The sequence below is a fragment of the Plasmodium malariae genome (assembly GCF_900090045.1).
Source record: "Plasmodium malariae genome assembly, chromosome: 11".
Taxonomy (NCBI): domain Eukaryota; phylum Apicomplexa; class Aconoidasida; order Haemosporida; family Plasmodiidae; genus Plasmodium; species Plasmodium malariae.
In genome coordinates, this window is record NC_041785.1 from 213,719 (window position 1) to 229,520 (window position 15,802).

Here is a 15,802-nt window from a genome sequence, read left to right on the forward strand (position 1 = left end):
TGCATTTTTAATTATTTTATGATCCAAAAGACTTAATAATAGATGTATAAAAAACAAATAATATTTCAATTAATTTTGTACACATAATACATTATAACCTTTTTAACATAAATAAATTTATTATTTATTATTTTTTAAGAATTCTATTTTTTTTCGAAAAAAAAATTTTAAAAAAAGGAAATTTCACATTTTCAAATATTTATTTTTAATATTATTTCATATTTTGTATTAAAAAGGCTTTTTAATTAACATTAAAACCACTAAATTATAAAAAAAAATAAATAAAATTATATGTTATTTTTTCTAAAAAATAAAAAAATTTAATTTATTATATACAATGTAACAATAAAAATGAATACAAATAATATATATTTTTTAATATTAGTAGATCAATTATTATTTATTAATAAAATATATAATAATTCTGATAATTGTATAAATCACATTCAAATAAGTTCTTTTAAATTATAATTATTACATATATTTTTTTTTTTATAATAATTATGTTTATTGCAAATTATTTTAAAATTTTGTTTCATATGTACGACTTAAGATAACTTTAATATATCTTTCATTATTTTAATTAAATACAGAAATTTTAAATGATATTTTTATTGAAGCTAAATTACATATATTATATCATATAATTATATTATATTTTATTTGTTTTAATAAAGATAAGAACTAAGCTCCTTTCAATATATGTACAATAATATATAAATAAATTTTTTGGAAATAAATTATTTGTAACTTCTTTAGTTGCAATTAATTAAATGTTTTCTAAAGATTTCTCAAAACCTAATCTATATATATTATTTTAATTAGTATTTTTGCTTATAAAAATTACTAAAATACTTTTATTTAATATATTTTTTCTCGTATTACATTTGAAAACATCATATAACTATTTTATTTAAATATAACTAAAAGTAAGAATTTTAATATTTTAAAGTATCACAAAGCAGTAAATGAGAAGTATAAAAAATCTTCTATATAATATTATCGAAAAAACTATATTCCAAAAATTAAATTATCACAAAACATTTGGCACCTAAAAATAAATTTGAAATAATGGCGCATACAAATAAATTAACTTTTTTTATTACAATTTTTTCATTTTCCCTATTAATATGGACTTTCCACGATGCTCATACGGTAGAATTATTATATTTAATAATTTCCATACACTTTTTGTTATCATGTATTTTCATTTTAAAACAAACAACTTATTCATATGAAAATGAGGATATTTTTATAAATATTAAATATTTACTAACATTTTTAGGCAGATATCTCTGCAAAATCAGTGAATAATACAAAATATCATAATCATAAGTTTGATTTAGGTACGAGAAGATTTTTTCTGGGACCAATGTATTATAAAGGTGATGAATCCAAACCCAAACATTATAAAAAATCTTGCTTTTCCAAATTATTAAGATGTTATGATACATCCAAATATCAGGATATTATTTTAAATTCTTATAATCCAACAGTATCATTTGATTATATTATAAAATTATACACAGAATTAAAAGAAGAAGCAATGCAAATTGAAGGATACGAACCAAGAGCGAAAGAAATAGAAGATTATATAAATGATCTTTTATATTATTTAAAATTGAAATATAAAAATAAAATTAAAAAAACGCCATTTCCTAAAATAGAAAAATACGAAAAACTTTTAGATATTGTATCTAGCCCAAAAACTAAAAGCTTGCTTAGACTTAATATTCCAAGTTTAGCAGAATCATACTATTTATTTTCGTATATCCCACACTTAGACCCTTCAATAGATGAAGTAATTTTATGTGAATTAATTACACAAGCAAACCATATATTATCCTTACATAAAAAAAATTCAATAATGGTGAATAGAGTATGTAGTCCAAATAAGTAGAAAAGTTTTCTATATACTCTTATGAGTATTAAGGTACTATCCATAGAAATTTTTAAAATTAAAGAATTTATTTTAATACACATAAGATTTTATGCATTTCGTAGTATATAAAATTCTCTTTTATATAAGTGGAACATGAGTTATAGTCAATTTTAATCTAAATAAATTCTTTTAGCATTCTTCTTATATGAAGTAGTTTATATACTTTATTCATACTTTTTGAGAGTATTTATATGTTTTATTTGCCAGAAATTCTATATGAAAATGTAAGTTTTAAAATTATTCGTTTCATTCTTCATATTTTTTTATTTATTCACTTGGGAATAACGCTTATATGCGTGGTTATATTATTTTAACAAGTTATATTTTTAACAGTTGTTGTACTGAAATTTGTGTTATATCTATTTTCATTTTTTCAGTTGTATTTCAATATATAGTGTAAATTTATAAATATATAACACTATGAAGTTTTATAATCATCCTCCTTAGGTAAGTGTATTTAGTGAATTTGCATATATGTTTGTTACACTCACATTAAGATAATTTTTCTGAAAAAAACAATAGATGCAATATTTTAGCATTCTCATTAAATATAGATATTAAATTTTTAATAATTTTTACCCAACAGTAATATTGTTTATTTGTAAATTTTAATATTTTTAGATAATATAATTTCCTTGATAGAAAAAAAAATATAATGTATAGAATTACTTCTTATCTGTCAAAAGAAATAAATTTAATTTACCTCCTCTTATTAACCATTTTTAATTATATTCTCTATTATTATTATTATTTTATTTTATTTTTACTTTTTATATCATTCTAATTAAAAAGCAATATTTCATTTTATAAATTTTGTTAAATTTTAAGGTCCAAGAATCTAATTACCTTCAAGCTCCACAAAATATATAATATTAATTAGAAAAAAGCTAACTATATGCCACATATATATTTTATTTAACATATTCTTCTTAATATCCCTATTAAAATTATGCAATTATAAAATTTCATATGCTTAAAGAAGCAGTGTTTCAGCAATCTATATTCCAATAATTCCTAACAGTATAAAATACAAAAAAAAATATGAAATGTCTATATAGCATCTATTAAAAAATTATCCAATTAGGATAATATATATGCATTATTGCAAATGTAATTTACATATATCAAGGTCTTGTAAGTAACAGTTATTTTCTTTCAGGAATAGATTCTAACATCCGATAAAAAAATATAGTAACGAATGAGTTTCATAATATAGTACTGAAAACATAAATTTATAATTTTCATGATGTATTTCTATTGTTTCAATGCATCTTCCTCTTTGTTATGTTAAACTGATATTTGATATTTTTCATATATATGAAGATTAAATATAAAATTAAGTTTTATCTAAATTAATATATAAAAACAAATAGTGCAATATTATAATGATTAATAAAAAGAATAACATATTACATACAAGTTGAGAGTATTATTTTAATTGTTTCTATAATATTAATTGTTGAAATTTTTTAACTCTTAGCCTTTTAGAGTATCGCAAAGGAATTGATTACTACTAAATAGTGTTTCAAATTCATATTATTATACTAAAATATTTTAATCTTATTAAAAATTATTCATATTTTATATCAAATATGAATTTCACAATTTTTGGTATACTTTTATCAAAGGTCTAGGTATACGTTTACCCTTTAATGTATCCATTATATAATTATCATTTTCTATATTGTGTTAATTTTTTACAATAAATATTAACTGTATGTATAATAAGACGTATAAAATCATATTTTATATTTCACTAATTATGATACTTTATTTATTATTTTTATATTCATGAATATATTTATTTATTTTACGTAATATGAATTATGATTCCTGGAAAAGTTAAAAAAGAGTATTTATAAATATAATAAATTATATGACATATCATACAAAAATACAAATACAAATACATAACATAAATATTTAAAGAAGTAACTAATGAAATAATGCATTTAAAAAAAAAGCTTCTTTTAATATAATTTTGATAAAATCACATTTTGATATAATTAATGCCTTTTTTTTTTTTTTTTTATAATATTTTCTCTTTTCAAGTATAATGTTTTTTCAAAAAAAATAAAACATAATAATATTCTAAATAGAATAACGTTTTATATTAATATATAATTTCCATTCATGAATTTTAATCACCACATTAAATAAAAAAGAAATACGTTACATATTTTAATTATGTATAATGATTTTCTAATATAATAAAAAAAAGCATTTTATATCTTATTGTACTGCACAATAACATGTGTGTATTAATTATAATCATAAATAATATTATTGTTCGTCAGATATTATTAGGATACATAAAAATATTTTAAAGAACTTTATAAAATATAATCCCTGTATTTGCACTATGGACACAGAAGATAGATAAAAAAAAATGAAAATGATGTTATATAAGGATTTATAGTTACAAAATTTTCATTTGGTATCTGATGAATATTATACTATAATATTATCATAAAATAATTCTAATACTTATATTACCCTTTTAAAAAAATACATATCATATTACACACAAATGTATTAATAAATTATCCAAAATACAAATGATTATGTGATGCTATCTATCTTTCAATCGTAAAATAGCACATGTAAAATTTTTTAAAATTGTTCTAAAATATATTAAACAACTCTTATATAAATAGAAAGTTTAAATGAAATGAAAAATATATTTATTTATATACATATATGTATTTCCTTTTTATTAATTGTAGTATATAAATAATTTCATCAAGAATTCAAATAAAACCAAACAATGAAATAGGTATCCCACGATAATTTACATATTTTTCCACTAAAATAAATATATATATTAACCCAAAATATAGATGTTCCTACTATCTAAAAATATAATTCGTAAAATTGAATTGGTTCAATTACAAACAGTAATTTTTATTTATCTCATTTTGCTGCATGTAACATATATATAAATATATATATTTAATTTTTATAATTCAATATTGTAATATTTATAATAACAGAAAAGTAAATAAAGTAAAAACCTTACTTTATTTAAATTAGAATAATCATGATTATCAATTTTTATATGTATATTTCTACTTTGTAACTTTCATTTTTTGTACCTAACAAATCCATACATTAATTATGAAGAAAATATTATGTAATTTAATTCTCAAGAAATAAGGTTATAGGTTCACATATCTACAATAACTAAACAAATATAAATTATAACTTTTACATCTATATAAATTTATATAGAAGAAAATAAGATATATAACATGTAAATACATAGTGTATTTATATTTACATTTCTTCCAAATTATAATATATATTTCTTTTTTAAGCAAATATATTATAGTTACTCGCCTATGCAATTATCGAAATCTATTATAATATATCATATCAATAAAAACAATATGACTTGTTTGTGAATGATGCTTCATCAAAAATTTTTTATATTTATTAGTTTTTATTATATTAAAAAGAAAACTATTCTTATTACCAAAATACTGATTGTTCGTAAAATATATTTTATGTATTTCACAATAACTTATAGATCCTATTAATAGCACATTGAGAACATATATAGACAAATCGAGATAATTGGATAGACGTAGAAATTATTATTTATTTGAATATATTCAATCATGGCAAAAAATAAACTTAATCGGATTTTTATTCTTACTGTTAATTGAAATTTTGCTTTTATTCAATTCATATTTTAGAAAATTATTAATATAACAAAATAAAAAGAAGTTTATTTATGGAGAAATCCATAACAAAATATTAATATTATTTCTTTAGAACATTAGCTTGTAATATGAAGAATTGAATATACAAATAATATATATATATTCAGTAATTCTTTAAATATGTATTTAAGTAATTCTTATAAAATTGAATTAAAAGCTCTTTATAAGTAAAATAATAAATACAATTATATATTATACAACTAAAAGTGTTTATAATTTTCAAAATTATTAATCAACTGTTAATAATCCATACATAAAAAAACTGATTTTTTGTTATATATTTACATATACATATATAAACCAAACGAAAATTTAAATGTTCATAAAAAATACTTTTGTAGTAAATATGTATTGTAATGTATCTCTCATAATACCAGTTGAAACAGATATTAATTAAATTTTCTTTTTACAAACAAAAAGTAAATAAAATTGATTTGCTTTATTATATATAAAAAAAGGAATTCACAATTATTTTAAAACAAATGATACATCTTTTATATTTAGGTCACAAAATAAATATTTTATACTTAAAGAACATAGAGAAAGGAAAACAAAATTTATTCACATTTTAAGATTATAAGTCTGCATTTCTAACTAATTTAACGAAATAATACTAAATACACTTTTTTATTTTAAATTCTTATTGAACATATATATATTGAACACAAATATACTTATATATATACACATATTTTTTACTAATATATAAATATCAAAAGATTCCTTAAAATACAAATTTAATAAATAAAACAATAATATTCACTAAAGATTAAAATATATTTTTAAATTCTATATAAAACTAGTTACTTACAAGTTAGAATTATTATAAATATTATGTTATTTTTATCACATTTAATACGTCTATAATATTTTTAAGGATAGAAGTATATAATATTATGTAAACTAAGCAATTGTATTTAAAATTCTTATATATAAATAATATTTTTATGAATAATACATGTTTACTCACCCCATATTAAAAGTTTTGATTACCAAAAAAATTAACTATTTATAACAAATTTTAGAATTATTTTTCTTCATGTTATTATATCTTAGAATTATTTTCGAAGCACATATAATGCTAAATACGATAAAGAATGTAACACATATTAAAAATAATGAATATAATACTATTGCCACAAAAAAAGATAGAAATAGTACCATGTTATCGCTCCCATTATTCATTAAATACACACCCCAAACAAATAAAACACATAGTACTAAAACTACAACTAATCCTGTCAATAAAAGCAAAAAGGGTGGAGTAACTGCTAGACATATCTTCTGGAATATCTTTATGTATGCAGTATTTTTACTAATTTTATTGTTATTCTTAATTTTATATATAGAATCTAATAGATTAAATAATTTTTTTTCAAAATATATATCTATTCTTTTAAGTAAAGATGTCTGTTTTCCTTTAGCTATTTTCGCCCCTTTCTCCGTGTCTAATAAACTTTCTTTTAAATTTTTACTTTTTGATCTATGGTCATAATTATTAGATTTATATTTTTCTTTACCTAATAATTTATTTTTCTCCCATTTACCATATACATCTTTAGTTGATTTTTTATTCATTGAACCCTCAACTAGTAGTCGATTAGTTATTAAAAATAAATTCCCACCTAGTTCATACATACCATCTAGTGATTTATCGCAGTTAATCTAAAAAAAGAGAAAAGGAAAATATTCATGATTTACATTTTGTATTTTTATAACAAGAGAATATCATTTTTAAAAATAAAACGTGAAAAAAAAAAAAAAAGAGAAATATTATTTTAATACCGTGTTATCACTATAATAACATATCCAAACGAAAATGGTAAATACAAGAATGTTAATAAAATTTATGGACTTTGAATTGTCTTTCATTGTAAATATTACTAATTATATTATTTATTGACAAATAAAAAAGCTAATTATATTTTAAATAATAAAAATGATATAAGTAGCTACTTATATTATGTTTATTGTTTTATATTTTTTATATTAAATGTAATAAATTGAATATATGCAGAAGTACATCACATTAAATATTTCAAATGTACAATAATTTAAAAATTATTTTAGAACAATTTCTATATAGACATATAATAAAAACAAAAAAATTAAATAAAAAGTAAGCACTATACCAAATGATAAATGCTTAAAATATTTAATTTAATTATTTAATAGTAAAGGGACATAAAGTTATTTTTTATTAATCATTTTCAAAAATCTAAAATGTATTATGATGATAAAATAAAAGATTATAGATAAGAAAAATTCAAAAATTAATTAATTATCCATAAAAATTATATATTTGTTTAAAAGACAGTATAATATGTAGAAAATATATACTAACATATATTTAGGAGATAATTATAAATTTCACTTTTATTCTCAAGTAATTGTTTTAATTTTATACATACTTTTTGAAACTACATGAGATATAATTAAATAATATTACTTACATTAACAACAAAAATAACTAAAAATATATGAAGTTAAAAGATTTTTTTATTATACAAATATATAGTAGTATCTATCTAACAAATTAAACATATTCCTTTATAATCTATTATACATTGATAAAATAATATATATAGATATTTAAAAATCTATGAATTCTAAGCGTATTTTTTAAACTAATATAATAGTGAGCATTACATTACTGTATTATACTTTAAAAATAGAATAATTCGTATATAAAACAAAATAAATTTAATTGTGATTTAATAAAAATTCTAGAAATCCATAAATTTCATATTTTTAATTCCTTCCAGAAATGTAAACATATTTTGGGAAAAAATATTAATATAACTAAAAAAACAAAGAAACAAATAAATTAAGTGTAAAATCATTGTCTTTAATTCAACAATTTCAGAAATATTTATAGTTACGCATTATAACACATGTAAGTAACATTAAGAATATATATTTAAGATATATAAAAGTATGATAAAAAAAAATTATGGGTTTACAAAATATTTACTAATTTTTAATACGAAGTGGTTTAGAAAAAAATTCGCAATATACTCTTTTAGTTTAATACACAGTATTAAATATATATTTTTAAGATTAAAAAGTATCATTTAATATTTTCATAAAATATAAAATTTTCTTATAACAGTAAAATTAATTTACATCCTATTCGTTTTATTCTTGGTATATTTATAATACAAGGAATAATAATTATAAATATATTATATACAAGAAATAATATTATTATAAAAAACAAAAACAATAAATATTACATTAAAAATAATTTTTTTGAATTACTAAATCAAGTACTAAAAACCAAAAAATTATATTTTCATGCCATTAAATTTTATGTACATATTGCAAACATTAAACATATGGTACTTATTTAGTATTCTTTAAATATTTTCATTATTTAATCTTATATATATGTAAATAGTCAAATACAAAGTTTTACATAAAAAAAGTTTGAATACATAGCATTTCGTATAGAAGGCAGCATACAACTTTTATTACGATATAATTTACAGAAATTATTAAATTTTGTATTATACAATGATGTTATATCTTAATTTAATGATATTGTCGAACAATTTATGGAATATTTGTGTTTCTCAAATTTTTTGTTTTCTTTAAATATATTTTTCTATAAAAATATAGTAATTTTTGTTTTTCGATATTGAAGGATTTAATAATAAAAGTGTATTTACATAATAATTTATACTCAAAATCCAGTTAAAGTTTTATTTATTATTTTTTAATGAAATGAAGTAATATATATTTTTGTAAGGACACTGATTTCAATTTTTATATATAATATCAATTTTTTCATGTTCATTTCTTTTTCATACAAATAATTATATTAAAATTTTAAATGATAAACTTTTTTTTAATTTATCGCGTTCCTTACAGTTATAACATAGTATATTAACCAATAACATATTATAATAATAAAATAGTTCATAACACATTTTAAACTCAATATGCCTTGTGGGTATTTAATAAATGGTTTAAGCGATGCAATTATTCCTATATCCATAATTTTTGTTTTAAATTTATAAAAGCATTGTTATCGGAATAGAATGCCATTTATTCAAAAAATAATGTAAAATATATATATATATATTATTCAAAATAAGAAATATTTGCTTATAGATATTAATATAAACCTTAATCGAGATATAATAAATATATCTTATTATAAAAAAAACTATTCCATGAATTCTAATTTATTAGTTAGATCATGATTACATTTTGAGGTATTTATATTGCTATTAATTTATATGCTACTTTCCACATTATAAATAGTACTGATAAATTCAAAAATTCAGATTTATTTTTATTTTAAATAGAAATTTAATATATCCCATACATGTGATGCTTTAACAAAACATAAAATATAGTCACTGAATAATCTCTTGTCTATAAGGGTAATAAGTAAAATTATTTTTCCGATACATTTTTAAGACTTGTAGAATTTATAACCTTAAATTATAGTTAATTTTCAAGGTTTTACTTTTCTACATATGAGATATATTATTAGGGTATGTTATATTTAAAAATATTTAAAAAAAAAAAATTAAAAAGAATTACATAAAAAAACAAAGCAACTAATATATATATTATTAATAATATAAGCCTTTAATTACTCTTAATTAGATAATCACCTCATTTACAATGAATTGAATTATTCATTATATCAAATATAATTATAAGTGAAATACGAAAATAGTAGAACATATCATATTAAGAAATGGTATTTAAACTTTTCATTATTTAATTTCAAACGAATAATACATAAAAATAAATACAAGAAATTATCTATTAATATTTTTCTTAATTGCTGCCTAACAATATAATCCTATAATTATATAAAAAATAAATAAAATATATAGATCATTTAAATATAAATTTTCATTATGACTTATATCCAAGGAATTTGTGAAATATTTAGTAAACATCACAACTAGGTACAAAAATAATATTACAGTTCCTATAAAAACTTCATTTAATTGTAGGGATTTTAAATCCAAAAGTTTATACCTAGCTAAAAATAATCCATAATGAAAAAGTTCATTATTTTATTATGCATTTTTAATTTTACATTTATACTTTGTAAAAAATTAAGTAAAAAATATTTTTAAAATTATTACCTTTATAAGGTATTCCACATAAAATATGTGTTACGGAATAAATTTTAACATCCTTTTTATGGTTAAAATAAAAGTTCATATACGTATTACTGTAACAATGATTATTCATATACATACACTAAATGAAAAAAAAAACGCATTCATTGTTAACAGTGATAACACATTTTCTTAAATAACATATACAAAGAATCATTTAAACTTGATTCAAAAAAAAAAAAAATGTCCATCCAAAAAGAAAGAGACATTCTCCATTAAAATAACATAAATTATTACATTATTTATTAATTTTAGCGCAAATATATGTATATTATTCATGAAATCTAATTTAGCACAAAAATGTATATATGAAGACAAAATATTTAGTTCAACTTTAGACATTACATAAAATATAAATTGAAATTATTCAAACAATAAAAAATTCAAATTAAAAAAAAAAGTAAAAACATACTTTTTTATTGTCTCTCTACAAAAACACCATTATATATAGGTGTATTTATAAAATAAAAATAGTTATTTTCATGTTTGTCAAGTATATCACTAAAGATATGGCTATATATGTTAAATTCATCTTCACAGATAAACATACATTAATTCTTATTTATTTTTTTCCTTAACTTAATATTTTCATATTTTATAACTTTTCTATAGTAATAAACCATCCCTAATATAAATATAACAACAAATATAAGGTATGGTACTCCATAAATGAAAATAATAGATGTACACATTTTTGTTAAATTACCCCATGTACCATCGCTTAACAGTGTAACCAAATGCCCATATACCCCAATAGCACCAGTTTCTTCAGTTCCACTTGAGTATAACAAACCTAATAAACCCAACAAACCCCCATCAGTAAATTTCTCTAAAGAAAGGTCTAATATGGGTAGTATCAATATCAAGATAAATAACAAAAGTAAAGCAATTCGTATTCTGCGCTTTTTACGTGCTAGTTTTTTATATTCCTTATATTCAATAGTCTTAATGTTTTTAACATAATCTTCATAATCAAGTTCTTTAAATATTTTTTTTTGAAAATCTATATATTTTTTTGTTTTAGGTAAACCACATTTATTTTTATCTATATTTTTACCGTATTCCTTTATATATAATGAACTTCTACATGATTGTTTGTATTTTTCATTTGCTCCTTTTACATTATTAGATATGCTTTTTTTTTCTTTTACATTATTATTTGGTATATCTTCTTTAAAATTTTCAGTACATAAATCCTTACTCTGTTTATATTTTGATAATAAACGACAACTTCTTGTATTTAAATTTCTACAAAGATAACATTTTTCACCCGAATGATTATTTAAAGTGCTCTAAAAGAAAGTAAAAATGTAAATATTTCTTATTTAAGTGTAAATATATTCTTATCCCAAAAAAAAGAACTAATAAATGTATATAATTACAATATAAATAATACAAAAGCCTTTGAATAATATTATAATACCATATCATTGCTAAAGAGACATACCCAAGGTAAAAGAATAATGGTTGAAATTTTAACAAATAAGAACACAGTTTTTTGTAACATCATAAAGTTTTCTAAAGTTTTTTATACATACAGAAAGAATTATATTTATAATAGGTATTATGTATTCAACGTAAAATAATACTATATTTTTTTTTTTCAATTTTTGATTTTTCTTTTTTCATAGAAAAATAGTAACATATATATACCTAAAATGCATTTTACAAAGAGAAAAAAAAATAAATTCCTTTAAAAAAATACTATAAATTTTTAATATTTACATTATGAATGAAAAAATAAATTTAAATAAAATGCTATAATATTAATTCATTCATATATATTCAAAATGTATAATTTAATTATTCAATATAGTCGAGTAATTACTAGTTTTTTTATAGATATATTTCAATGTAAAAAAAAAAAAAATATGAGATAATAAAATTTCTAAATACTCATTTATTTTACAGCAAAAAACGTATAGAATATAGATCTATTGCAATTTTTTATATACTAGGATAGAAATTTCTAATTTTAAAGGTATTTTCCTATTATTAAATCTAATTTGTTAGATATCACATTTTAAAAAAAACAGTTATTTATTTTATATAATATTATTTATTATAACTATACATTAATTATAACAATTAGCAAATTAGCTAACAACTTATACAAATTTTTTTTTTGTAAAATGTAACACACTTTTTAGAAGTCATATAAAAAGGAACTTTAGATTATGGTTTACAATATATTTAGAAAGTTCAACTTATAACGTAATATTAAATCCATGATAAGTTATATATATTTTAAAAGTAAATAAAAAATTATTTTTTATTTTTGAGTTATATTTTTTAAAAATTTAATTCTTAGCTAAATCTAATTTTTACTATTATTTTTAAATAGAGATTTTTTAAATTAATGGTCCTAATATTTTTATTTTGTTTCAGCATATACATTTTTTAAAATATATTAATATATTAGAAAAATGAAAAAAAGGTAACAGTAAAATAAATATATGTATTTTTTTACAATAATTATAATTTAAAAAATTCCAAATAATATAAATTTACTTATTATATTAATGCACAGATTATTATATGCTAATTACAAATAGGGAAGTGTAACAATAGCATTTACGAAAATATATTATATAGTAACTATTGCACTGACAATTTTAAAGTTAATATATTAGTTTTTACTTGGTATTTGATAAATACATTTTGTCAGATAAATTATTTTACAGATTCAGATTAAATAATGAATACAAATATACATAATTTCTTTTTTTTAGTAATACTCATAGCAAAAGAAAAAGAAAGATCTTTTCCATTATTTCTGATACATATGTGGTGCAAAGTAGATGATATTTATAAAATTATTATTTTCACAAAATATAACTGTGAAAATATTAAATAAATTTTTATTTTATTTTATTTTATTTTTCTTTTAAGAAAATATTACTTTTCCAACGAAAAAATTAAGAATTTAACAACAAACAAAAAAAATATATAATTTAATATACTATATTATAGTTAAAAAAAAGTAAATATATACATTCAATAAATATAATCACTTCCTTTTATCATATACTGAACAAGGTAAGTTAATTTTTAATTTAAATGTAATGATTCGTTTTCATAAGTTTAAAAAATAATGATTTTCTACCTGAAAAAGATAAAAAAATATAAAGCAGAAATATTTATAGTTAAAATGTAAATTATATAATGAATTCAATAAAATAATATTAATTTTATAGTTAAATATTAATTTTAACGTACAAATATATTTTTTTCATTGAAATTTTCTCAAATACAAAAATTTATATATTAAGCCATAATATTTAATTCAGTTCAAGAAATACATTAATTTACAAATTAAAAAACTTTGAAACATTCAAAATTTACAAAAAAAAATTAGAGCCATTTTTTTTACATTTACGTATAAATATGAATGCATATACGTAAATTCACATATAAAATATTTACAATCATTCTTATATTTTACATGTCATTAAAGGTATTACCCTTAGTATATAATATTACAGGCTTCCTTACAGAAATATACATACTTTTTACCATTCATTGAACGCTTCCAAGAACTTAATTTTTTTCTGTTTTATAACATTTTTATAATAATAAAAAATTCCTTGTATAATTATAATACCCAATATTAAAATAGGTAAACAATACATTAGAACACCAAATACTTTATATCCTATAATTTTATAATCATTACATGTAGAGGACAATAAAATAGATAAAAAGCCACTATTATCAGCACCTCCTTGGGAAACAGAGGAATCTTGTCCTGATAAACCGCATAATTGATTAAATAAATAGCCCACATCTTGGAATTCCCCAAATGATAAATCTAATATAGGTATCACTAATACCAATAAGAACAATAGTGAAAGGTAAAAAAGTCGTAATCCATATTTTTTACGTTTTAATTTTTTGTAATCCTTATCATTAATTAACATCATTTTTTTAAAAAAAGCTTTATCATCAAGTCCATTCATTATTTTTTTTTCATAATGGTTATATGAATTATGAAACATTGTACATTTATTTTTCATAAGTTCCTTAATCAATTTTTCTTTATATAATAAGCTTCTATATAAATTTTCTCTTTTTTCTTTGTCCCATTTTTTATTATCCGTTGTAATTAATTTTTCGTTCCTTCTTTTTGTATTATATTGTATCTTTAATTCTAAATCTCCAACATTTGCAAAAATATACTTTTCACATTTTCCTAATAATCGATAAATTCGTGTATCTAATTTTCTACCAAAGTCATAGTTCTCATACAAAAATTTGTTAAAACTGCTCTAAAAAACCAAAAAAATGTAAATACTCCTTATATAAATGGATAAATACTCCAATTATAAAAAAAAAATTATTAAAAATAAACAAAAATATTAATAAAACAAATTCCCTCAAAAATTACTATCATACCATGTCAGTGTAAAAATAACATATCCAATTTAAAAGGATAAAAGTAGAAATTTTAGTAAAAAAAATAAACTTAATTATTTGTTCCATGTTATAGATCTCTAACATTTCAATATATATAATAAAAAAAAAAATTAACAAGTTATACACTTCCAACGATAAAAACGTATATCTTTTATTTTAATATATTTTTTTTTAAAATTAACGTATATGGCATATTTTACTAAGTCAAAAAAAAAAATATATATATCCAAAATAGGATGATATAAAATTTTATAAATAATATTATTTGTAAAAAATTAACTTTGAGTAATATTTCACAATGTCAATTAATTCATATATATTCACAATTTATAAATTAATTACATATTATATTAATTAAAAAATTTTTTTTTATGATTTTTAATTATTAGCAAATATTCAATTTATTCACAATATAACAAGTATAAAATATAGATTTATGTTATTGTTCTAGTTATTTCTAGAATAATTACTATTTTAAAGTTTTCCTAATAATTATTCCAATTTTATACATATTATATTTCTGAAAATGTAGTTATTATTGATAAAATATATATTATCTTTTTTACAAT

General features: G+C 18.4%; 4 protein-coding genes across 4 annotated transcripts; 1 reads left to right on the top strand and 3 right to left on the bottom strand.

Moving 5' to 3' along the window:
* Nucleotides 1-1,071: 1,071 nt before the first annotated feature.
* Nucleotides 1,072-1,900, top strand: PmUG01_11013400 (Plasmodium exported protein, unknown function; the record flags this gene model as incomplete). The annotated part of the gene is made up of 2 exons (XM_029005779.1): nucleotides 1,072-1,155; nucleotides 1,286-1,900. 2 exons carry the CDS (start codon nucleotides 1,072-1,074, stop codon nucleotides 1,898-1,900), a joined length of 699 nt encoding a protein of 232 aa, XP_028862334.1.
* Nucleotides 1,901-6,672: 4,772 nt separating this feature from the next.
* Nucleotides 6,673-7,539, bottom strand: PmUG01_11013500 (Plasmodium exported protein, unknown function; the record flags this gene model as incomplete). Its single annotated transcript, XM_029005780.1, has 2 exons — nucleotides 6,673-7,332; nucleotides 7,453-7,539. The coding sequence occupies 2 exons, from the start codon at nucleotides 7,537-7,539 to the stop codon at nucleotides 6,673-6,675; spliced, it is 747 nt and encodes a 248-aa protein (XP_028862335.1).
* Nucleotides 7,540-11,368: 3,829 nt separating this feature from the next.
* PmUG01_11013600 (fam-l protein) lies at nucleotides 11,369-12,324 on the bottom strand (the record flags this gene model as incomplete). Its single annotated transcript, XM_029005781.1, has 2 exons — nucleotides 11,369-12,109; nucleotides 12,241-12,324. 2 exons carry the CDS (start codon nucleotides 12,322-12,324, stop codon nucleotides 11,369-11,371), a joined length of 825 nt encoding a protein of 274 aa, XP_028862336.1.
* Nucleotides 12,325-14,329: 2,005 nt separating this feature from the next.
* On the bottom strand, nucleotides 14,330-15,299 carry PmUG01_11013700 (Plasmodium exported protein, unknown function; the record flags this gene model as incomplete). Its single annotated transcript, XM_029005782.1, has 2 exons — nucleotides 14,330-15,085; nucleotides 15,213-15,299. 2 exons carry the CDS (start codon nucleotides 15,297-15,299, stop codon nucleotides 14,330-14,332), a joined length of 843 nt encoding a protein of 280 aa, XP_028862337.1.
* Between the last annotated feature and the right edge of the window lie 503 nt (nucleotides 15,300-15,802).